The following is a 25583-nucleotide window of genomic DNA, read 5'->3' as shown; positions in this document are numbered from 1 at the left end:
ATACTGAGTTTCACCTGTTTCCCACACCAACTTCTTGCAGCAATTAGGTAGGGTAAATACCTGCAAATTTCTATAAAGTTCTTCTATTTCTGCAGTTCTGGGGTTCAAACTCAGGACGTCATACGTCCTAAGCAAGCAGCCTACCACTGTGCTACAACCCCAGCCCCAGACTTCTGATTTCAAACACATTTTAAAGCCAGGCATGGAAGTGCTGATGGTCACTTCAGCATTAGGGAGGCTGAGGCAGGAAGGCTCCTGAGTGTAAGGTCAGCTGGGGCTACATGACAAGATTCTGTCTTGGGGGTGTGGGGGGTGTGGGGGGGTGGCAGACAGAAATGGGAGACCTGAAGAACAGCAATTAAAGGCAAGGTGTGGTTGACAAGACCTCTCTATTCCTCATGTGAATACCAAATGGATAGTGTCCAGGAAATGTTTGAGTTAAAAGAGAAGCTTCTCTCCTGCCTGCTTTCTCAGAGCCTAGCACATGCTGGTGTACCACTAGGCACTAGAAGAAGGCAGGCTATATATCAATAAACACTACCTACCAGACCCTCCCCAAATGGAGGGGCATGGAGAACAGGGTTGAGGTCTGCCCACCACGCACAAGTCAGCTGTAGCTTCCAGAGAGGCTTCAGTTCTATGAAGACTGGACCACCCAGTTACCGAGAGTCTCCCTGTAGGACGGCAGCTGTAGTGAATGAAGGTCTGTTGTACAGCCAGTGTCTCTGCCTCTTCAGGCCCAGAAACTGAACTGCAAGCTCCCGGAGGTTCAAAGGTAGTCCTAGGCAGGGGGCTTCATTAGAGAACGATCTAGAGTACCTGAGGAGTTAACTGAAGGCACCTTAAAGGACTAACTACTTTTTGGGCTGGAGACTAAAGGCTTGTAGAGAAGGCCATGATCTAGGATTCACATGGGCCACTAGCAGTAATGAAGGAGGGAGAACAAAATTAAAGGTACCAAAATGTTTCACAGTGCTTCCCTATCATGGTGACCTTGTAGAATGCAGGCACATCACACAAGTAGATTCCAGAGAGAAACTCTCTTCCCTCAGAGCTTTGTGTGTGTGGGTTCAGCTGCATCATCATCAGGTCTGTCAAACGGAAGCCACCCCCAACCCCGTCCCCACCTCCAGGCACCCACAGTCAACAACTCTGAAGACAAACAGTTCTTCTCAAACAGTTTAATAGCAAATAAACAAAGGAAGGTACCACACTTGGCAGATACAAAATGACTTTTTGTCCGTGTGTCTGTGCAATTAAAACAGATTTAGGTTCCCCATTGGGACAAAAGGGAAAACACACAAAAAGGGAGAGTCCTTTTAAACACACACTCCCTTGCTCCAAACTTTTAACAACTTTTCCTTTTTTAATCCACTACACAAACTGTGATTAGGTAAGAAAAGCGACAAGGGCTCTTCTTGCCCTTTTTTTTTTTTTTTAAAAACCATTAAAGCAAAATCCATAATTTTCTACAGAGTACAACACAAGTTCACACACAAAAGACATCTTTTATAAATCAAACAGGAAAAAAGGAAAGCTCAAACAAGGTCAAGAAGAAAGCATCTCTACGGCTGAATCACGACTTTGAGTTGATTGAATCCCGTTGCTGCTGCAGAACAGACTGTGCGTTTGGTCATAGTGGCAATTTTTTCTCTTCACATTGTGAAATCACTTTACATTGTTTTCTAGTAGAAAAGGCAAAAAACTGTACAAAACCCCTAGTGTTAAATACAACGTTTGTACCAATAAAAAACTCACACAGGTTTGTCTCCAAAATGTAAAGTTTCTTTTTTTTTTCTTTTTAAATTATTCACAAAAAGCAGCTGGAAATCAGAAAGGCAGCTGCCGCTCCAGGGTCTCAAATCCATTAAAACCACTACAGAACAATTAAAACAATCCGAGAGAAAAGGGAAAGGAAACAATGTCCAACATTTGGCATTTGATTTTATCCACAGGTTTTCCCAGAGCTCCTCTTGGAATTGAAAGCAAACTATATTGGCAAACACAGCTTCTCAGTACACAGGAAGGGGCCTCAGCACCTCCTGCCAACAGAGGCGCTCTGTGCAGTCAGACTGTGGGGCACACAGCAGGGTCTCTCATGCTCTGGCCTCTTTCATCCCACCACCCCTTCCAGGACATTAAGCAGCCTACTTACAGGGGTCCCCCCACTTGGCTGCCATTTCTTCCTAGTAAGGTGGCCTCTGCAAGCATAATATATTGGGCAACCTGTAGGGGACCCAAAGCAGAAACTGAGCTGGAGTCCCTTCATCACCAGGGAGTGGATGATGCTGGACAGTGCTTTCTCCTCCTCACCACCCCATCCCTTGCTGCACCTTGCCACCCTTTTCGGGACAATCTTGCTTCCACTTTCCCTCCCACCAGTGCTTAAGTCTCAGTGGGATCTATCAAAAATCCCCCCTGCTGCCTCTGCTCTTTACAGATCCGTCCCTGACTACTCATTTCCTCTAGCCTCCTCCTCCATTCACATTCTTCCAAGTCCCCAAGACCCTGAGGCTGGATGGTGCTACAAGAGAAGAGGGAAAGTTTCCCTTAGGAAACCAAAGAACTGGCTGGCCTGGCACCTGGGGACAGTAGCTACCTGGCTCCTCACCCAATTTAAAAACAAATTCTTGCCCCTACCCCAACTCTCCCAGCTAAGTAAGAGCAGAGCCATAGTGAGGAGCCAGTGTGGGGTGGTTGGTGCCCAGAGCTGTAAACAGTGTGAAGACTGTAGTATTTATTGTGCTTGTCACCTAGGAAAAGCGCAGGCAGGCAGGCAGGCAGGCAGGCAGGTGTATTGCCACTCAGTGCACAGATGGCCTATCTTCTGGGTAGTCAGTCAGAAGCACAATGCCCTCTCTCCTCCCTCTGTGATCCAGCCTTGATGTGCTTAAGCCTCCTGCCTACCCACAGCCACCTTTGCTTCTGCCTCTCTGCCCCTCTGGACTCCCTGAGCAGAGCAGCCAGCCTCCTGGATCCCCCACTGAGACCTGGAGGCCACAAAGAGTGACAGTCTAAGTGCACAGGCAAACACTCTAAGGGCAATAGAGGAGAAAGTTGCCACTTCAAAATAAAACAATACACTCTGAGAGAAAAAAAAAATCAACCCCATAACAATTTAAAACATCTTCTTTGAAACCCCTTTAAATCAGTCAGTTTTTGCACAAACTATAGAAAACAGAGAGGTGAGGGTGATACATACGAAGGTGTGAAGAAGCAGCAGGGAACATGCACAACTTGTTTTTCTGGGCATAATCTTAGTAGGAAAGGAAAAACTCAAAACAAAAAGGCAAAAACAATACAAAACCCAAAAAAGTTGAAAGCATCACATTTTGCTGTGGAGACTGTAGGAATAAGCATAGGTGTGAGCTGGCTGAGCCAAGGGGAGGGGAAGAGGGACCCTAGGGCTTCCCTGCAGGCTGCTTCAGGAAGAACCACAAAACGAAAAGAAAAAAGGGTAGCTGGGGCCCAAACCTCAGCATCCAGTGAAAAGGGAATGGGGGGGGGGGGGGAGTATTTCAGACATTTTCTGCAGTTGAGAACTCAGAAAAACAAAAATTAATAACAACATGCGGTCTCCTCAAGCCCCAAAACTATGTCAGCAAAATGTGTTCAGGAGCCTCAAAGATTTTAGTGACATCTTTTATTTCATTGTTTATTTCAAAGCTGTCTTTAAAACGAAGCACACAGAGGAAGAAAGCCTGGAAGCGGACTGGCTGTGTGTTCACAAGGATACAAACACCACACGGCATGTGCTAGTAGGGCTGCTCTGAGACAGTTACAAAGAATTGGAATCACAAAATCAAGTGGTTATCTTAGGAAGTTCTAGAAAAATAGATTTTTTTTATATTCAAATGCAAGTTTAAATATTTTCCCTTCAGCAGTCGTTCTAGCAAAACCAATTTTGGCAGCACAAAAGGGAAAAAAAAGAAAGAAAAAAGAAAAAACAAAGAAAGAAACAAACATAATAAAATACACATCAGCATCAAAGGTCAACACAAGGTCAAAGGTGAGAGTTCAAGCATCAGAGAAGCTGAAGAGACAGGGATTTGGACGATGTACTTGACGCCACATCGACATGCTTTAGGCACAACGATGAACAAACGGCAGGAATCTAGAAAAAAAAACAAACCAGAAAGAGGGAGATCCACTGAGTTACACAGAGCAATACATCCAAACAGAGAGAGAGAACAGGACACTCACTGTATGCAGCCCTGAAATGAGGAGGCGGGGAAGGGCAGGGGTGGGGAATGACAAGAACTTTTTTGCACATGCTAACAATGGACACAGGGAAAAGTTCAAAAGGACATGAAGGACACCAAGAGAACATCCGACTGCCAGAGACAGAAGGGAACCTAAGGCTTGGATTTCCTGCAAAGCACCCAACATATCCAGACAGTCTTAGGGCAAGCAGGTCTCAGCAACAATAGATGCTAACTAGAGTGGGAGGGAGACTATTTAAGGTAGAGGGCCAGAGTTTCTTGCTCGATCTTGGGATGGCCCTTCGTTCCCAGAAATCCAAGCCCTAAGCTTCCACATAAGCCCTGACCACTCGTGTGGAACCCAGGAGATAGTGGTTGGGCTGCACTGAAGGCAAATCAATGGCATGATATAATCTACGAAACAAAACTACAGCAGAAAACACACTGTAAGTGAAACCTCCACGCAACAGAAATGGACTGCTTAAGACTTCATTCACTCCAGTCTCCACTCTAAGCTGAGCCCTTTCACATCAAGACTTACAGGGGAGCAGCTTCTTCAACAAAACCATCTTTGGCCTGGGGAGAGAACTGTGCTCGAGGACAGTGCTACTGCTGTGCTAGGCAAACGGGACAATGGAAGTACATGGTCTCCCCAGCTGGCTGGCTGGCTGACTGAGCAGACCATGGCTCTGCTAGAGCAAGTGCTCCTTTTAGAAATCACAAGTAGGTATGAAGTCTGGGGCCTGTACTCCCAAAGGTGGAGTCACGCCTTTGCCTCTAATATCATTAGGAAGGTTTCATATGGTCCTGGAGCACAGGACAAAATCTGTGGACAAAAATGGGAAAGATAGAGGGAAGTCGGAAGAAGGGGAAAGAATGTGGTGTTCTGGCCAAGGAGGAAGACAGAACAGAAGGTGAGGGAACACAGCACTGGCAGCACCCTATAGAGCACAGCTCTTGCCTCTGCCAATTCACAGCATTAATGTTAGCCTTCCCCTTGGACAGGTTACCTGGGCTGCAAACGGTCACAGAAAGTCAGTAGTTTCAATCATACACAGCACCCTGTGTGTACAACAATCACATTCTGGATTCTACAAAATCCTGGCCTTTTCCAGAGATATAATTTAGGTAATAAATATTCTCCACCCCGGAGCTGTATAAAACTTCTATAAAAATAGAAACAACATTCTTGGTTCCGGCTGGTTGGGATTCAAAGCAGTGCCTGCCCAACCTAGCATTTTTTTCTTTTTTCTTTTTTTCCTTTTTAAGTTTTTTTTTATTTTTTATTTTTTGCATTATTTTAAAAAATCCATCATTACCCTGGAAGCCTTTAGAACAGTTTTATCTTGAAACACAGGACACTTTTCTCCCAGTGCACAGAATTCAAGTTTACGTGGTTCAGCTGAAGAAGTGTATGTTTCGTGTTTAAGAGGACAACAGACTCAACTCATCACTATTAAGAGAGCAGCTGTCCCAGCATCAATGGGACAACATCACTAACAACTTCCTGCACAACAGCAAGATGGTCAGTCCCTGTTTGTTATTCACAGGGACAGCATGACAAGGAGAGTGAGTGTCCCCATCTGACTTAAAGCAGGCTAGCCCCTTCTAATCTCTGCTGCTGAGAGCCAAGACGTTGTGAGGTTTAAGCTTCCAATGACTCAGGAACCAGGCCCTGGCTGTGGCTATTAATCATATACTTATAGGGCCACCACCTCTGCTCAGAGGCTGTGTGGGACACTGGCAAAGGCTGGAGTTAAGACCCATGAAAGGCAGCAGGAGCTCACTGTAAGCATCATGACAAAATGAACATGGGTTAATACTGAGGTAAATGAACACTAAATCCATATGGAGCCTGTAAACTTCCTGTACTCTCTTCTGCCTTCAAGGACAGAGAATGGGGCTAGAGTGGCTGGAGGAGAGGCCTGTCAGACCTTTATGAGATATACAACTTTTGGGACACTTCATTAAGGAGGCAGAAATGCACTTCTGAACCTTCTTGAATACTAGGCTCTGCTCAAATACAGCACAGTGGCTTGCAGAGACCTTGATTCAGGCACACCAAGAAGCAGGTCTCTCCTCCATCAATCAAATGGCTTCTTGATGGCTCTGCCCATGAACTGCACCCTTGTTGGCTAGAAAGGCTGCAAGAGCTTCTTAGGTCTGCCTTCATGAGAAAACTGTGGCCGGAGAAGGAGGCAACATTCCTTGGTGTGGTGAACTTCCATAGACTTTCTTCAAAGGGAACTGCTGGAAATGGGCATTGTCTAACTTCATGTTGAAATAAACTAAAATGACCTCTCTGGTTGCTTTCCCCAAACAGCCACCAACCAGGCAGGGCAATAAAACACGAATGGTGGGCCAGGCTGGCTAGTCATGGGTATCTCCCTGTTATTTGCATATTTCAGGCTAAATGAAAAGTGCGTTATTTCCTGAGACTTGCTTACCCTCTTTTAGAGAAGAGCAGAAATCCAGGACAAAAATTAGAAAAATAGGTGGCGTAAGTTCAGCATTTCCACAGAAAGCAGCCAGTCATGAAGGGGTCTAGATGCCAAGCCATCTCACCCATTCTGCCCCATACCGCATCAGACTTTAGTTCTCAGTCTACCCACCCTGGCAGCCAGGGAGAGAGACCTTGGAGATCAACTTTCTGTTCTGCTCAGCCCTCTCTTTCCATGGTTTAGGGCATGTTCTAATTATCTTTTAAACCCATTTCTCTCTTCCTCAAGGTGGACTGGTGTTGGTCCTTCTCAACATACTAGTTACAAACACAGCAAACTTTAAATAAAGGGAAAAAGAAACAAAACAAAACAAAACAAAAACCCTCAGGATATGGCACCTAAACTCCAAAGTAAAACACTGGAAACCAAAGCACAAACTTGTCCTCTGTACGAAGCGACACTCCCACAGAAGGCAGTAGCTGAGTCTTCAGGGCAAGCTGTGCCTGCGAGAGTGGCAGGGATCAGGGTCCAGGGCTGTCAACACACAGCCTTAGGGCTTCGAATGATTAAGGGTGCTCCTCCCCCACTTACCAGAAGATCTTCTCACTCCAGTCTCAGAGGGGAGCACGATCAGTAGGGCTTACTATCATTCTTCGAACGTTTGAGCTGCACTTTAAGCCTCTTCATTCCAATTTGAAAGCCGTTCATGGACTGGATGGCAGCTTGAGCTGAGACAGGATTGTCATAACTTACAAAACCTGTGTGTCCAAGCAGAAACCTAGGTGAGGAACTTAATAAAGCAAGAAGCCTCAGTCCTGTACAAAAGGTTATCTCAACTGTTCTCAGCATGCACAAAAATTCTGGCAATGACAACCACAGGAAACAATTAGGTTCTCAGTGGTACTACCTGACATTCACCAGCATTCTCTCTCCCCAAGCGAAGCTATTTCTACACACTATTTCCTCTGGACCAATACTGTGAGCAGAAAGCACAACCTCTGCTACAGGTAGGACTAAGCTCAGAAAGAGGTCATGATCTGCTAAGGTCAAACGCAAATCCAGATTTCCCTGAGTTTGTCAGCAGCTACTTTCTCTCTTTCTCAGTACGTCATCCCATTCCAACACCAGAAGAGAAGTCAACATACCAAAACACTTGCTCAGGTTGGTCTGCTTGTCTATGAAAACCTTGGCAGACACGACATTCCCAAAGGGCATAAACATCTGCAGTAAGTCCTGGTCTCCAAACTCTTGGGGCAGGTGATAGATGAACAGGTTGGCTCCTTCTGGACCTTCAAATATCCATGGATTGGAAGAATATCAGTGTTAAGTATGCTCATCACCAAGGGCCAATGGTCTCTCATTCCCATCTATACTAACACTAGCAAAATCTCAACAAACTTATTGTCTGAAAGGGAACGAAAAAGATTCTCTAATAGCAGGCAGTAATTCCAAAATTAGATTTCTTCCCTTGCATATGTCATCTCATGGAAGGATTTTTTTTTTTTCCCAAAACAAGTTTTACTCATGTAGCTCTGGTACCTGCCTCCGCCTCCCAAGTGCGGAGATTAAAGGTGTGTGTGCTGCCACCAAGCTGGAAGGATTTGCCATGTGTGTGTGTGTTTTGTCTCATTATAAAGTTCTGGCTGTACTGGAACTCACTAAGTAGACCAGGCTCAAACTTACAGAGACCCAGTAGCCTCTGTATTCCAGATGCTGGGATTAAAACTGTGGGCCATTTTACACCTGAACATTAAAGGCCCATACCTTGCCAGAGAGGATATAAGGGATTGAAAGAAGGCAAGTACAGTAGTAAAACAAAGGGGAGAAAAAGGAGAAGAATGGGTTATATAGTCAAAAGTTTCAGCCTGTAATTATACCATTCAGAAAGCTAAGAGAGGAGGCTCTCAATTCAAGGTCTACCTGGGCTACATAGTGAGACCCTGCCTCAAAAACAAAAGCAAGTAAACAACAACAACAAAGTTAATTTTCAAAACTGTGCCTAGGCACTAAAGGATGACAAACAGACTGGCAGTCTAGAGGCAGGAATGGAGTAGCAAATGACAATGGGGTACTAGGGAGCTCCTAGGGGACATTCACAAATGCTCTCTCGTTAAGGTAGGTGTTCAACACCACATAAACACAAGAGTTTTATACCAAAATGGGCAAATTTTAAATTTAACCATACATAAACTACATCTCAGTTAAAAAAAAAAAAGCATTTTAAAAATGAACCTATGAAGTGAGGCATGGCAGTGCACACCTTTAAACCCAGTACTCTGAAGGGGTGAGTTTGAAGCCAGTCTAGTCTGGTCTACATATAATTTAAGTCCAGGATAGCTGTTACACAGAGAAACCCTGTCTAGAAAACCACAACTCCCAACCCCAACACACACAAAAGTGCCCATGATTAACACAGAACTATAAACACAGAATATATAAAGCAGAATATACTTTCTTTACTTACAATGTGATTTTTCTAATGAAGAGTGACTAAATCAATAAAAAATAATCCAGCCATTCCCTCGCCTAGTCTCCTAGTTGTTGTCGAAACCATGGCCCATTATGGCTTCCAGGTCTGTGCACTTACTCCTCTTCTCTTCCTACACACACTTGGTTTGCTCCCTCACACCCTCCAGATGTCTTAACACTGGCTCCTACACTAAAGCCAAAAAGGCTACTTGTTTTTCTTACATCAGTGTTACACCTTATCAAGTCATGGTTATAAAAACCTAGTCAAACCTAAACACTGGGGTGCCAGCAGCAACTGTCAATAAAGTCTCTCCTCAATTTAATTCCATTTTTATCCATGTACTACTTCTCACTCCATCCATCAAACTTACCAGCTATCTTACTCTATCCCATCACATCTCAGTATCTCATTTAGGACAAACATTAGTCAAAGAGAAAATGTCAAACGATGAACCTAAGAGGAATATTTAGACAATCCCCCGGTAGATTCATAACCCAGAGAAGACTTCCTAACAAAACATCCTTGTCGAATGATGAGATCAAGTCCAATGTCTACCAGTTTCTTTATTTAAAACTAAGCTCCCTCCCAAGAGGATCTCTATGATTCTGATTCACCCACACACCCTTCTCCCCCGAAAAATGGCAAAAAGCACTGCACTTTACAGTCTTTCTCAGTTTGTCTTGGCCTTGGTTGGGAAAAGGTTACCTAAACTCCCTTGACGAAAACTCCAACTTCTAAGTCTGGTGCACTTACCTTCCTTCTGGCTTCCAGCAGCACCAATACTCTGCTGTGTCAACAGATTCTGGTTGTACAGAGTAGGGAGGGCTGCAGCAGCATATTGCTGGATACCAGAATACGCCTGGGTGAGGGCTTCCATGGTACTCCCAGTGCCATTGGAAAGGCCACTGCTGCCCAAACCTCCATTCAAAGCAGCCATTCCTTAAAGGAAGAGGAAAATTAATATACTAGAAAGCTTCAACTGATACTAAAGACAGATACACTTATATTACTAAAAAATCAGACCTCTCTCCCCAAAATTTGATTTTTTAATTTCCCTTTTAACTACACACTGAGTTAGACCATTCCTCTGACTGGTCCTATTTGAGACCTTGCTGCTACTGTGAGTATTACAAATCCCACTCCTCAGCACCACTCTCTTCATTACTGTTTTCCAGACAGAAGGCCTGACACCACTCACAAACGGCTAGGTCCATTTCCATCTTTACCCACTCTATCCCCTCTCTCTGGTTTTTTGTTTTGTTTTGTTTTTCAAGACAGGGTTTTTTCTGTGTAGCCCTGGCTATCCTTGAACTCACTCTGTAGACCAGGCTAGTTTTTGGAAATCTGTCTGCCTCTACATCCCCAATATTAAGATTACCACCACCAGGCTCTATGTTCTCATTCAACATTATCTCTGTGAAAGCTGGGAAGCAAACTCTTAACAGTAGACCCATCTCTCCAGTTGCTGATTTAACTTCATTTGTTAGGGGGTTTTGTTTTGGCTTGTTTTAGTTTTTCAAGACAGGGTTTCTCCATGGCAGTCTAGGAACTTGTTCTGTTGACCAGGCCAATCTTGAACTCAGAAGTCTACCTCCCTTCCCCACCTAGGTATTGGGATTAAAGGCATGTGCTACCACCACCTGGCCACATTTAACTAAGCGCCCTTCAAAGTATTCTATTAATTCTGCTTTGCAGCAAGTAAGAAATGAGTATTAGAACAATGGTCCAAGGTTACAGCTAGCTAAGCAGCAGAGTTTGGATTTACCTCAGATCTGACAAAATGCATGATTATTTCTAACTTTTCTTGGGCGGAGGCCATTATTCTATTGGTACTTCTATACTGGGTTAGGTTATAAAAGTAGCCTGATGACAACCAGGGGTTGCCCATTACCTGCCAATGAGCCAACGTTGAGGCCAGCTGTTGCTCCGGCTAATGTTTGCAGCGCTCCAAGTGAGGCTATGGGGTTGACAGAATTACTGCTGCTGGAGCTCGGTGAAGACCCTGCTATTAGAAATTCAGGAGTTAAATCATCACTTTCCTTCTCTTGCCAACAGGACACAAAGCACAAGAATGATCCTATCAACTGTTCTATTTACAAAAGGGATTTTGCAATCACTGAATTCTGATAATTGTCCTTCTAAGAAATCAGAGACAAATGAAGGTTACAACAAATAAAAATGATGAAATTTCAAATGATCAAAAAAATGACAAAAATGACATCTGAGGGTGATGGTGCTTGGTTACCAATCCTAAGGACCTGAGCTCCACTCCTGGGACTATAGGAGAAGAACCAACTTGCGATTGCAAATTGTCCTCTGACTGTCACATGGCCATATGTGCATGTATACATTATCATTTCAACTGTATATATGTACATCTATGTAAATGTATGTTTATGTGGGCATAAGTTAGAAGAGAAAGTCGAATTCTCTGGAGTTACAGGCAGCTGTGAGTTACCCCCTATGGGTACTGGGAACCAAGCCCAGGTCTGCTGAGAGACCAGTACATGCTATTAATCACTGAATCTCTCTTGCCTCAATAAATAATTTTAAAAAACTTAATGAAAAACAAAAACAAATCTAAAAAGGCCATGATTGACAAAATCTTTAATCCCAGCAGTCAGGAGTCAGAAGAAGGATCTTTTTTGAGTTCAAGGCCAGCCTGGTCTAAACAGCAAGTCCAAGATAGACAGAACTTAGATAGAGACTTGTCTCAAAAAATAAAATAGAGACAGACAGAAGACAGATATCTGTTGCTCATAATACAACCTACCTGGTATGTGTTAATTCCTTCCCAAGATGGACTGCCCTGCCCTTAGCTTTGCCTTCAGAGAGGATGTGTCCAAGGCACACAATTTTCCTTATTATCCCCTTACCTGAACTGGTGAGTACGCTGAGGGGACTGCTGGATGTAGTGAGAGCATTGGTACCACTTGGTGTATTCTGAGCTGCACTAGCTGCAGCAGCCAGTGCAGCCAAATTCTGGAGCTGCATTGCATTTAACCCTGCAATATCCAAAAAAATTCATCAGCCAGAAGATTAGATGCCCAACATTTATTCCAGCAATGAATGGAAACTGGTCCCAGACAAAGAGGAACTAACTATATAAGAACATACTTAGTTTCTACATTTTTCACGCTATACCACAGGGCTCTAAAAGATTCAGCCATTATTTAGTATGAAACTTTAAAATACTGTGGTATAACATGTGCTAATGGTGCATGAGGCCTTGAGATCTATTCCCAGTAGGAAGAAATTTAAAGCCACTTCCTTAGAAAAAGAGCTTCAAATGAGCACTAACACAGAGGTAGGCAGAACTGAATGAGAGAGTACCTGTGATCTATCATGGGGAAGGAGCCCAAGGGAAGGGCCCCAGCTACAGTTAAGTAAGGCCTTCTTACATACAAATAGGTACATTGGAGGGAAAGAAGCAGGAAACAAAGATCTAGAGGGCTCCATGGGAGTAACAGGAAAGAACAGAACTAGGAGAAGGAATGAAGAATAAAGGACACTGCCACTGTAACAGTGTATTATTAATCATCAGAAAAAGACAGAAAAAATTTGAGGGAAAGGATATTAAACCTAGAAAACACAGAATAAGAACAAATTTGAATTATGTTGTACATTTTGTAAAGCATTTTACTAGAGGACATACAGACTATCAAGACAGGAAGTAGAGAAAGTAAAAAAGATATGCATTATAGTATCTTTCCCCAAAATAGAAAACCAAATTCCCTAGGGCAAAACCAATTACTATCAAAACTTCAAAATGTAGGTCACCAAACATGCCCCTTTTCAATGCAATGCTCAGCTACACGCCACCGGGCAGTCCAGGCTGCTATAGAACTACTCACATTCTGCCTCTTCAGCCTCTTCTGATAGCCCCAGGCTCCTGACTGTCTTTAGAGCTTCATTTTGTTATAAACCAGGCATCTGTTACTTATATTTCCCATATATCTTAACAGCAACAACAGCATGAACTCAGAAACACAAAAACTCCCTGGTTCTAGTAGCTTTCAGTAAGTATTTCCGCAAAGTCATAGGAACTTAATTTACTATAGGGGTCTGGATGGCCCCTAAGTGCTCTTTGCCATTTTCCTTCCTCAACGATGACTTAGAATGAAAGACACCATACAACTTCAGAGCAAAGTGGCATTGACCAGCAATAGGGCCACATCAGAGTCCAGAAAGCTGAGTCCTAAGGTTTCTGTAAAGAGCGAAAACACTGGGGCACGAATGGTACCAGACTCTCAGACTGGGGAAGCTGTTTGCTGACCTTGCAGTGCTGCTCCTCTGCAGCCTGGAAGCACTTACCTCCCATTGGGTGGAGGCTGCTCAGGGTGTTGAGGTTCCCAGAGTTGGCAGTCTGCTGAAGGAGCTGCAAATAAAGCTAGACATTACACCAAAAAACAGAACAAGAGTGAGAGTGAGGGCTGGTTCTACATCTGGGATAACTCTACAGCACAGCAAAGCAAGAGTGCAGAGGCCCCCAGAGAGAACAAGTCAAATACACCATCCCAAGCCAACAGACAGGCAAGCCTAAAACTGCACAGGACAAGGGCAGCACAGCTAGTGCCCTGGCCCAGAAGACCATTCTCTGGATAGTGAGACAAGCTCAAGTCTCTGCACAGCAAAGTACAGCATAGCAAAGGATAAAACTAGCACAGAGAAATACTCTAGATCCCAGCACAGCACACCTTGGTTCATGCCATTCCTAGTTTCTTTCTTTCTTCCATGTTTTCCTAGTTAGGCCAACATATCACATTCTTTAGGTTACAACCATCAACTACTTTATTTTATTATTATTATTTTTGAGACAGGGTCTAGCTATGTAGCCCTGGCTGGCCTCAAACTCAACATGTAGAATAGACTAGCCTTGAATTCAGAGATCCACCTGCCTCTTCCTCCCCAGTGCTAGGATTAAAGGTATACACACCAAATACACCAAACCTTCCACTTAACTATTTTAAATTATCACATTGGATCATATTGTAGTATTTTAGGTGTGTGCGCGTGTACATGTAGTTGAGAGAGAGTCTCTCTTTTATGTAGCTCTGGCTATCCTAAAATTCACTACACAGATAAGGCTGTCTTCAAACTCACAGAGATCCTCCCGAGTGCTGAGATTAAAGGCATGCGCCACCACACCTGGCTAGAGATAATTCTCCAAAGCATTATTCTGATAGAAAACTATAATCTCTCTCAATGTTCCTAGCAGTAAAAATAATTTAGTCTATTGAAATATATATCAACCCTTACCCCTTTTTTAAAATCTCGTTTTAAAGATATTCTAGCTAGAATAAACTGATAGTTCTAAGATTTTAGAAATGGAAACCAGTGAGCATCAAATTAATTAAAACTTGGCATGTGTCAACAGAAATAATTATCTTTCTTGTTTCCACACAAAATCAGTATTTGAAAGAATAAATGACTGCATTTGTTATCCCTATATGATCATTTCCAAATTATCCATACAGACTCAATGGTCTCACCATTTTAGCTTCAGAGGAAACCTCTCAGAGGAAATCTGAGAAGAGGTTTCAGTCTGGCCAGGAACTCAATGTGGATCACAGGTTAACTTAGAACTCATGATCTTTCTGCCTTGATCTCCCAGGCACTGGAACTATAGTCATGTGCAACTATGGACAAAGATGCCTTCTTTCGTGACTCACAAATCTAATAATCCCTTATAAGATTATGATAAAATATAACCTAAATAATGATTATTGAGCTGGATCTTCTTTTAGATTGTATGACTCAAAGTCATTAGAGAAATCAATCAAAGGGAACATATTTACAATTTGGAAAATGCAAATATATCCTCTAACTCTCATTTAATAGTATCCTAATTTTAATCTCAGGATCTTTTAGTCTGCTGAAAGATATATCTATCATGTTTTAGGGGACTTAATAAAAATTTTGATGATCATTGCACATATAAAAAGATATAGAAAATGAGATACTTATAATTCTTTAAATTAAAATCAACATTCTAATTGTAACAAAAGCCTCAATATGGAACCATAAAGGAGACAGACTAGTACCACTTAATGACATTACCTAAATTCTTATGTAAAATCTATACATGCCCAAAGTTGAAATAACACTATTTGTTAGCTAAAGAGAGCAGCAGAAGAAACAGCTGGGAGCTTGCAAAGTCTGCAGAAAGCAAACCACAGAACTCACTGCTAAGTACTGGGGCCCAAGTGTGTTCAGACCAGCCAGGTTCCCCCACACAGACGCTGCACTAATCTGCTGCATCTGCTGCTGGAGCTGCTGGGCCATTCTCTTCTGTTCTTTGTCCTTCTGGGTGTCAGCAAACTTTACCACCATGGGGGATGAGCAACCCTATAAACACCAAAACCAAAGGGTCAAATTCCTTCTTTTGGGGCCAGAGAGATGGCTCAGTGAGTAACAATGACTGTTGCCAAGCTTGATGACCTGAGTTTGCTCTCTGAAACCCATAGAGTGTATGGAAGGGAAAAACAAACCTCTACACATTGTTCTTTGATCTCTACATGCATCTGTGGACAGACAGGTGGACAGACACACACAATTTAAAATAACATATTTCCTGGGCCAAGAGAAGAAATACTACCCATCAGTGACTCTTCTGATAAGACAAGAGTAGGAAATGCAATTTATTTCAAACAATCATTCTCTATTTTTTTTACATCTTTTTTTTTTTTTTTTTGTTCTTTTTTTCGGAGCTGGGGACCAAACCCAGGGCCTTGCGCTTCCTAGGTAAGCGCTCTACCACTGAGCTAAATCCCCAGCCCCTCTATTTTTAAAATAGGGAGATCTTACTATGTTGCTCAAATTGGTACTGACCTACTACTGGGCTCCTCCTGTCTTAGCCAGAATCACTGGGCCTATAAGCATTCATCATCATTTCTGGCTCCGACATGCTATTAACTTTTAAAAGATTTATTTACTTTACACGTGTGTTTTCTCCACTTGGGATGTATGTGCACCTCATGCATCCACAATATCTACAGAGGCCAGAAGAGGGCGATTGGCCTCTAGGAGTGTAGTTACAGATGGTTGTGAGATCAAACACAATTCCTCTGCAAGAACATCAGGTGCTCTGAACCACTTAGCCCCATAATTTTAAACATATATTTTACATCCTAAGAGAGACTATTTTAAGTTTCAGGGTGATCGTGTTGTACCAGCTGCTAGACTTTGATAGGCAGCTATCCTGTCACTGTCAGGCAAGGGGTGTTTCTCCTCTTCCACCGCTCTGCTCCTTACCTCCATGGTCTGTGCTTGGTGCATTGCTTTGATAGCTGTCTGTGCCATGGTTCTTGTTGTAAAAGTCACAAATGCACAACCTGGCAAGAAAATAATCAATGTTCATTTGTTTAGAAGTTTATCTGACAGACACTGACTGAATATCTAACTTACTGTGTGTCAACTATCATCCTGGCCATACAAATATGGTCCTGCTTTTCAGGGGTTTGAAAGCTTGTTCAGTAGATACATGATAAGGTACTAAAGACTACCAAGGAACAACAAATAGGAGGCTCTGAGAGAGAAGCAGAGTCTCAGTTCACTCTAGTCGTAAATGTGGAAGAGAACAATTCCATTTTGGACATCAAGAGAATCTGAGGACAGAACTCCTTAGATAATATGGGGAAAATATTGGAGGGATCAACTTAGAGAGATCGACAAGATCAAGGTGTACAGCAGGAGGTAGCAGGCTCAAGCACTTCATCTATGGTGGCTAGGGACCTGTCTTCCACTAGTTCAGTTAAATAAGACTTCAATTTAAGACAAGTATCTGTTTTAAAAGCTCTAAAAATGTACCACCTCTGCTCAAGCCATCAGGTCCCCGCAATATCCGGCACTCTTCAATCTGTCCAAACGAAGAAAACATGACTCGGATGTCATTTTCAGTACACTTCTTGGAAATCATACCAATAAACAGCTTCCTGTCTTCCACAGCTAAAAGAGTAAAACACAAAAGGCTTATCAATAAAAGGCAGTCAAGAACCAAATCTCTTGGGTTTGAATACTGACCATGTCTCATAACATCCACCTCACAGATTCTAAGACACATTTCTTCTTCCCATAATTTTATAACAATGGTGTAAAATTACAACAACCAACTATACAATGATTTAACAATGGTAACTTAAAATTATACATATTTGGAAGATTTCCATAAGATTTGGAGAAATTGTGCTCTTGTTCAAGTTAATTCACCAGTCAGTGTGTGACTGACAGACAGGCAGGTTACCGCAAAGGCTAATCTTGTAGACATTAAATGCAAAGCTCTTAGTATCTTGCCTTGCCCTTAATATGCTTGTACTAGCAGTGTCATGAAAAGGCTTTCACACTTGATATGATCAATAAACAGAAGTTACTTCAATTGAGAACTTCCTACTTTCCTTTTCCAACATTTAAAATTTTTTAAAAATGTCCTTACACTGTGAATAATATTTGGTCTTTTGTATTTTTCCCTCCTTCCCTACCCCAGCTCTCGACCAGGTATCTCTATGTCTTTGCCTCCTACGTCATTTGTGCTTCTAACTGGAACTCTTGAGAATTTAAAAGTCACAAATGCACAACCTAGCAAGAAAACAATGTTTTCTTTAATTTAATTTAAAAGCCTCAGAGCTTTCTACCACATTGTTTATTTTAAGTGAACTGGTATGAGCCAGCTACCACCCAATTTCAGGTGGAGTCTATCTGTACAATTCCCACAATCTCACTCAGAAAGTACAGTTAGTCCTCAAGGATGGCATCAAGCACAGCTGTCAGTAGGGCAGCCTCTGAAATTTCTGCATATCTTTTCCCAGTGGTTCTAAGACAAACTACTCTCTGAGCTTCCTGCTGAACTTTGATTTTAGCTTATGACGAACTCGTTAAGACTTGCACTTCTTTAAGTTTAGTGTGGAAGTAAAACAAAGATTATTTATAGTTTTCTGACCACTACCATTATGTTTAGCTTCTACAGATGACACTACAAGTCTGAATTTATCTCTGGCTCCTAAAAGTACCTAGGTTGTAACTTGTGGCTGGACTGCAGCATCTTGGCAACTGCACTGACCATAGACTCGTCCCTACTAAGCTCAGAAAATTCTCCTAAAGCACTATGTGTCTTCTGCCCAGACGCCCCACTTTCCTCCTTAATTTTGTCCATAAGAAATCATCCTTATCAAGGGCATTCTATGTTTTCTGTTTGTCTATCTGACTGTTTTTGAAATATGGTCTCATATGACCCAAGTACGTACATACGCCTGTGTGTGTGTTTCTGTGTGTGTGTGTGCGCGCGCGCGCGCATAAAATATTTTCTCTGTAACTCTGTATAAAATATTTTCCCTATTATTAACTCTATCTTTCTCACTTATTAAAACTGAGAAAAGTAGGCTTTTGTAACACAGCTCAATATACATGCCCTAAGAATAGCAGACGGAAGAGGAAGAAGTCTCCCTCCCGCTGAGCAGACTTGATGTGTGCTTACCGTTGTTCTTCTCACTGTCCGCGGGTTTCATCTGTATAGGGTGATGCATCTGAAAAGGAAATCCACTCATGTCATTCTCCAACCCCATTAATGACTTTAATAAAATTAACAAAAATTAAAATAAAATATAGACTCTAAAAAGTAGACCAAAACAACAGCTTTAGAATTTGCTCTGGACTCATGTCTGCCCAATGATCTTAACTCAACAAAATATAAGAACAGACAGAATGTGAGTCATAAAGTTAAAATCTTGGCAGCGAGAACTATTTTTGGTCTATCTTCTTTGAAATGTGAAAAGTCTTTTCACAGTAATTCTCACAGCAAGTACCTTTCCTCCAGAATGCTTTTCAGTATGAGCCTAACATGCACAAGCATGCCCCATGCACAAACGTTAAAAACACTTTAACTTAAAAAACTCTTACCCCAGGTAGAACCTTCATGTTGTGGAGAGCATTCTGAGCTTCTAATGCAGCTTTACGGGTGTAAAATGTAACAAAACAGCACCCTGAATAAACACGATTATGCAAAATCAAATTAGTGCTTTGAAAACACAATTCTTAGAATAAATATTTCTATCCCTACGCTGTTGCTGAAATTCAAGAAATGAATGAGCTTATTAAAACTGAGGGGAGAAAAGGCTGGGTGGAAGGGGTTACCTTTTGGGGGGTCAGTAGGGGTGTTGTCATGACAGGTTTTCTCTGTGTAGCCCTGGCTGTCCTGAAACTAGCTCTGTACCCCAAGCTGGTCTCACACTCAGAGATTCGCCTGTCTCTGTCTTCCAGTTCTTGGGATTAAGGTGTGTGCCATGACCACCTGGCGAAGGGCGTGACTTCTTAAGCATCTTTCTTTGTTTTAATCTATTACAGCTCTAGGTTTATTTCTAGCTTCCTTGTAGTCAGTAGAAATCTTCTTTTGATGCTTCTGCAACTTCTCTGGAAAATCCCCTCCCCTCCCCCCTTGAGACAAGATCTCATACAACATAGCCTGGCTTTGAATTTCATGTTATCAAGGACGTCCTTGTACTCTTGCCTCCACCTACTAAGAGTAGAGATTACAGTATACACGACCATGCTTGGCTACTACAAGGCTCCCTTTACAAAGGATATGTGCCATTCCATTTAACCCGTCCTACCTACCACAAACTAAGTAACATGCTGAGGAACAGGACCTAGTCACAACCAAGCTAGACAGTTACTACTCTGGCAGCCTGGGATTCTAGAACTCCTCCTTTCCTAGTTTCTTTCTTTCTTTTTTTTTTTAAAGATTTATTCATTTATTATATATAAGTACACTGTAGCTGTCTTCAGATACACCAGAAGAGGGCATCAGATCTCTTTACACATGGTTGTGAGCCACCATGTGGTTGCTGGGAATTGAACTCAGGACCTCTGGAAGAGTAGTCGGGTGCTCTTAACCGCTGAGCCATCTCTCCAGCCCGAACTCCTCCTTTCCTGCATGCTCAGAACAAACTACTCCTTCTATCACAACCAATTTAAACATTTTTTTTATTTTATGTGTATGAGTGTTTTGTCTGTGTATCATATATGCCTGTATTGAGGAGGCCAAAAGAGGGCATTAGATCCCTTCAGCCTGAATTTACAACCTGCTGTGAGGCACTGTGAGAACTGAACCTGGATTCTCTGTTAAATGCAACCAGAGCACCTAATTGCTGTACCTTCTCTCCAGACTTTCAACCATGGTTTCAGATCTAATCTTTCTTTTCCTATCCATTTTGTAGGCTATTGCCAAAATGATGCCTAAAATGATGCCATTCTCAGTTGATATACTATCCTGTAAATGTTTCTCTGTGAGCACTGACAAAGAACTGCCCAGATGCATCTTATCCTACACATGTGGTCACCTTAATATTTTGTTAAGCCATTAAATGTGTTTGGATTAGAAAATAATAGTTAATATAAAGGACACCATCCCATATAACCACAGACATCCTGTCAAGCAGAGATGGGAGGCATAGTGTGATACAGGAATTAAAAACCCTGCTAGGTATGATGGTGCCCTCTAATCCAAACGAGGCCGAGGCCGAGGCCGAGGAGGAGAGGCAGAGCCCGAGAGGCAGAGCCCGAGAGGCAGAGCCCGAGAGGCAGAGGCAGAGGCAGAGGCAGAGGCAGAGGCAGAGGCAGAGGCAGAGGCAGAGGCAGAGGCAGAGGCAGAGGCAGAGGCAGAGGCAGAGGCAGAGGCATATCTTGAGTTGAAAGCCAGTCTGGTCTACACAGCAAGTTCCAGGACCCCCAGAGCTCTAGACACCCAGTCTCAGACAAAACAAACACAAGAAAGTTAAAACCCATTTATCTATACTAAACCAAAACCCTGGCCAGCAAGCCTGTTCCATGGGTAAAAGTACTTGCTGGTAGTAAAGGGGCTCCTGACAAACCTAACCTTGAGTTATGGTCCTGGACCACATAATGGAAAGAACCTAGTTATCTCAACTTGTTCTCCGACTCCATATAGTAAAAGAAAAAAATAAAATAAAATAAAGTAAAAAGAGCTTACCTTTGCTCTGAGGAGGGTTTTGGCTCCTATCCCTTAGGATGTTGATTTCATAGACAGCACCATACTGCTCAAAAAGCTCCCTCAAGTCTTTCTCCGACCAGGTCCTTGGAACCTGGCCCACAAACATCTTGATAGCATCAAGATCTGGTTGGTCTGGGTGGTCCAGGGTGCCGTTCATTTTCTTTGAGCTGCATGAGATAAAGTGAGAGGTTATTGATATTGCATACCACAGGAGTTTTTTTTTCTCTAAAGATTTTCAACAACTTTTTGAAACAGGAAAAAAAATCTACTTTACTCACTACTCCGACTTAACTTACCTGAATTTTGTCAATTCTACTACAAACTAAATTTACCATTGTGATTAAGACACACTCAGTTTTAAAGAAACTGACATAGAGTGCTTGCCTAGGAAGCGCAAGGCGCTGGGTTCGGTCCCCAGCTCCGAAAAAAGAACCAAAAAAAAAAAGAAACCGACAGTGTCACATGTCTTTTCTAATATGAGAGTTCTAAGGACCTATAAAGTAAAGCTCCCAAAGATTGATCAGTTTGTTGTTTTTTTGTTTTGTTTGGTTTTTCAAGGCAGGGTTTCTCTGTATAGCTCTGGATGTCCTAAAACTTTCAAGAATCAGGCTGGTCTTGAACTCATTGATCCTATTGCCTGTGTCTACCAAGTGCTGATATTAAAGATGTACACCACCATGCCTGGCCCTACATCAAATTTTAATAATATCTGAATACAACTAAGTACAATAAACCTTTTAAAATTTTATTTATTATTTGTGTGTGTCATGGGTAGCAGAGGATGGGAGACCCTCTGTGGAGTCAGTTCTATCCCTCCTCCTTTATGTAGTTCTGGAGATTGAATTCTTGTTGCCAGGCAAGTACTTTATGTACTAAGTCATCCCATCAGGCTAATAAGGATTTTTAAATGTCTGTATAGTAACAAAGGATTAATAATTACAGGTTAAGATTCAGGACTTTTAAACATATTTAAAGTAGATGTTAAAAAAAGATGCATTAATTTCCAAAATCCACGCTAAGAATTCACCAGAATGATAGCTTTTTTTCCCCGGAGCTGGGCAAGCGCTCTACCGCTGAGCTAAATCCAACTCCCAGAATGACAGCTTTAAAAGCTAAGCATCAAGCATGCTTATAAGTTAGCTGTCCCTCTTATTAAACTGCCAAACTGACTGTAGCAGAAGCTGCTGTCATCCTAGTGTGTTTCTGAATTATCTAGCTAGTATTTACTGTTTCTCTGAGACTTACACTGAATTTCCCACCAACTACAGCTATTTCAAATTCCATAACTTCTTCCAGTCCTATGACACTCCTACTTGGATAACTTTATTCCTTCCCTGAAAATTGTCCAGAACTTAGGGCACTCTTACTCCTAAATGTCTCTTCAAAAGGCACCGCCCATTCCCAGTCTTTCCTACTATTTTAAAATCTTACATTTAAAATTTAACATCTCAAACTAACATTTTAAATTCTTCAAAACTAGCAAGGAATGTTGAATCTATGAAAGCCATTTAACTTCTATGCCTTAATTTATACATCTTTTCTAAGTGAACACCCAGAGTGTATTTCTCCTATCACTTTTGCTGAATCCAGCATTAAGTAGTTATCAGGTGTAGTGTTAAGCCTGTAACTCTAGCATTTGAGATGCAGTTTGGCTGCCTCAAGTTCAAGGCCAATCTGGGCTGCACATAAAGATCCTATCACTGGGGCTGGAGAGATGGCCCTTCCAGAGGTCCTGAGTTCAATTCCCAGCAACCACATGGTGGCTCACAACCACCTGTAATGGGATCTGATGCCCTCTTCTGGTGTGTCTGAAGACAGCGACACTGTACTCACATATATATGTAAAAAAAAAAATTAAAAAAAAAATCCTATCATTAAAAACAAAAAACAGGGGTTGGGGATTTAGCTCAGCGGTAGAGTGCTTGCCTAGGAAGCGCAAGGCCCTGGGTTCGGTCCCCAGCTCCGAAAAAAAGAAAAAAAAACAACAACAACAACAACAAAAAAAAAAACAAAACAAACAAACAAACAAAAAAAACACCAACCAAAGTGACATCAGTATTAAATTTCCATCTCTATTACATAGCAAAAATCTTCAGTCATCCTGTGGCTCTAAGAAACCTCCCTAAGAACTGGTAAGTCTTCAAAGGTAATAATGATTTTAATCTTATTTTTTTTTCTTTTTGTATTTTGAGACAGACTGGCCACAAACTCACAGATATCTACCTGCCTCTGCTGGTATTAAAGGTAGTACTGGGAATGAACTCAGACTCTCAGGCAACCACTGAGCTGTATCCATAGCCTTCCTGCTCACTCCTTTAGCTACACCTGGTATAGTGGGCTTCATTCATAGTTGTGTGAAATGAAGAAATTTCTTGCTAATGGTGCCAAGAAATTCTCTTTCCTTTTTTGTTTTTTTTAAAATTTGTATGTATGTGGGTATGTGGTGTTTGCATGTAATGTCTGTCTGTGTACCTACCACATGTGTGCCTGGTGCCTGCAGGGGATAGAAAAGGACGTCAGAGCCCCTAAAACTGAAATTACAGACAGTTGTGAGGGGCATGTGGATATTGAAAATTGAACCCCATGTCCTCTGGAAGAGTAGCCAATGCTCTTAATCACTGAGCCCTATCACTAGTCCTCAAAACCCTCTTATTTAAGCAATTAATCTCGCTAAAATGAGTATTATACACAGAGGACTCTCAACTATGAGCACAGCTAGTATACCCAGGTGTCGTAGAACACACTCATAATCCTGATGCTTGGGAAGTGAAGAGCTGTGGCTACACAGAGCATTTAAAGCCAGTTGTGGCTACATGAAAACGTTTCAAAACAACAACAAAAGGACAGCTACTACTTCCTATGATTATACAGTTGCCACAGGATCAAGCTATCAAAAAGTTATTTTGGAAGCAAACAGGGCAGCAACCCAGTAGTAAAGAGCAAACACAAAGACAGAGTTTGGATATTCAGCATCATAGAAAGGGCCTGGCACACCAACACTGGGAAAAGACAGAAGATTCTATTCTGCAGGCTTGCCTGGCTGGCCAATCTAGCCTAACTGACAAGTTATAGGTTCAGTGAGACCCTGTGTCAAGATGATGATGATGATGATGATGATGATGATGATGAAGAAGAAGAAGAAGAAGAAGAAGAAGAAGAAGAAGAAGAAGAAGAAGAAGAAGAAGAAGAAGAAGAAGAAGAGGAGGAGGAGGAAGGAAGAAAGAAGAAAGAAGAAGAAAGAAAGAAAGAAGGAAGAAAGAAGAAAGAAAGAAAGAAAGAAAGAAAGAAGAAGGAGGAAGAAGAAAGAAAGCAAGAAAGCAAGAAAGCAAGAAAGCAGAAGAAGAAGAAGAAGAAGAAGAAGAAGAAGAAGAAGAAGAAGAAGAAGAAGAAGAAGAAGAAGAAGAAGAAGAAGAAGAAGAAGAATGTAAGTTGCAACCAGGAATGGAAGTGCAACCTTTAATTCCAGTACTTCAGAGACAGAGGTCATCATGGTCTACAGAGCAAGTTGCTAGTCAGGGTTATATAGCAAGACCTTGTCTCAATAAACTAACTGAACAATAACAAATACAAAGTGGAGAGTGATACAAAAGCCACCTCTGGTCTCCACACACATGTTGTAATACCCATCTTGGATTATATCGTTTTATTGGTTTTCCTTTATACTCAATTAAAACCATGGGTGGTGGAGGCTGGTGGTATACGCCTGTGTTCCAGCACCAGGGAGGCTGAGGAAAATGGGGGCTATACAGAGACACTATCTGAAAACAAAAGAAAGAAGGAACGGAAGGAAGGAATATGGCAGGTCACTGTAAAAATATAACAGGTTTTGGAGAGATGGCTAAGTGGTTAGCAGCGCTGGCTGTTCTTCCAGAGGACCTGACTTCAATTCCCAGGACCCACATGGCAGCTCAAGCTGTCTATAAGTCCAGTTCCAGAGGATCTAGAACCCTTGCACAGACATGCAGAGCACCAATGCACATAAAAATAAAGAGATCTTTTGTAAAAGGCACCATTAAGTAGTGAAACAATGGTGTCACTTCTTACGGCAAGACCATAACAACTTTATCAGTTTTAGTAGCGTTTTATCAAAATGTTGCTGATGTCTCATTATGTTTCTATTACAGAGATTAACTGAACCCCCGTGGTTCTCATGACATGTTTGAATAATAAGCTGGCAGTTCTTTCATCAGAGGAAGAAGTCTGTTCGTTTATATTATAACAGAAGCTGCAACTACGCAGGCTTTTCTTTTCCTTCCATATGTGCAAGTCATCTATCGCCTATTCAGTGTAAAGCAAAAACATGGATAATATATACAAATTACAATACAAATTACGAGAGTACTCTACCACTGGGCTTTATGCCTCCTCTTCCTCTGGTAGAGCAGTAGTCCTCAACCTCTTGGGGTGTGTGTGTTAAATGACCCTTTCACAGTGATGGCTTAAGACCATTGGTGACCTAAGACCATTGC

General features: G+C 42.0%; 1 protein-coding gene across 19 annotated transcripts in view; it reads right to left on the bottom strand.

Annotated features, from left to right (window-relative positions):
- Positions 1 to 1166: 1166 nt before the first annotated feature.
- Celf1 (CUGBP, Elav-like family member 1) overlaps positions 1167 to 25583 on the bottom strand; it is a 74847-nt gene continuing 50430 nt past the window's right edge. For 5 of the 19 annotated variants that reach the window (XM_039105420.2, XM_063284146.1, XM_039105412.2 and 2 more), the window contains 12 exons: positions 21094 to 21281; positions 19005 to 19087; positions 18583 to 18631; positions 16926 to 17060; positions 16368 to 16447; positions 15300 to 15461; positions 13428 to 13503; positions 11990 to 12118; positions 11005 to 11118; positions 9867 to 10052; positions 7789 to 7932; positions 1167 to 7401 (listed from right to left, as the gene is read on the bottom strand). In XM_039105420.2, the coding sequence (XP_038961348.1) occupies positions 7274 to 7401; positions 7789 to 7932; positions 9867 to 10052; positions 11005 to 11118; positions 11990 to 12118; positions 13428 to 13503; positions 15300 to 15461; positions 16368 to 16447; positions 16926 to 17060; positions 18583 to 18631; positions 19005 to 19087; positions 21094 to 21271 (1464 nt within the window). In that variant the 5' untranslated portion in view covers positions 21272 to 21281 and the 3' untranslated portion in view covers positions 1167 to 7273. Of the gene's footprint in view, positions 7402 to 7788; positions 7933 to 9866; positions 10053 to 11004; positions 11119 to 11989; positions 12119 to 13427; positions 13504 to 15299; positions 15462 to 16367; positions 16448 to 16925; positions 17061 to 18582; positions 18632 to 19004; positions 19088 to 21093; positions 21285 to 25461; positions 25571 to 25583 lie in introns of those variants that run through there. The other 14 variants (XM_063284149.1, XM_063284147.1, XM_063284140.1 and 11 more) reach the window with 14 other exon arrangements.

Source organism: Rattus norvegicus, chromosome 3, assembly GCF_036323735.1.
Source record: "Rattus norvegicus strain BN/NHsdMcwi chromosome 3, GRCr8, whole genome shotgun sequence".
In the NCBI taxonomy this organism is placed as follows: domain Eukaryota; kingdom Metazoa; phylum Chordata; class Mammalia; order Rodentia; family Muridae; genus Rattus; species Rattus norvegicus.
The sequence above is the reverse complement of the archived record's forward strand: the minus strand, read 5'-3'. Positions and strand labels throughout refer to the sequence as shown.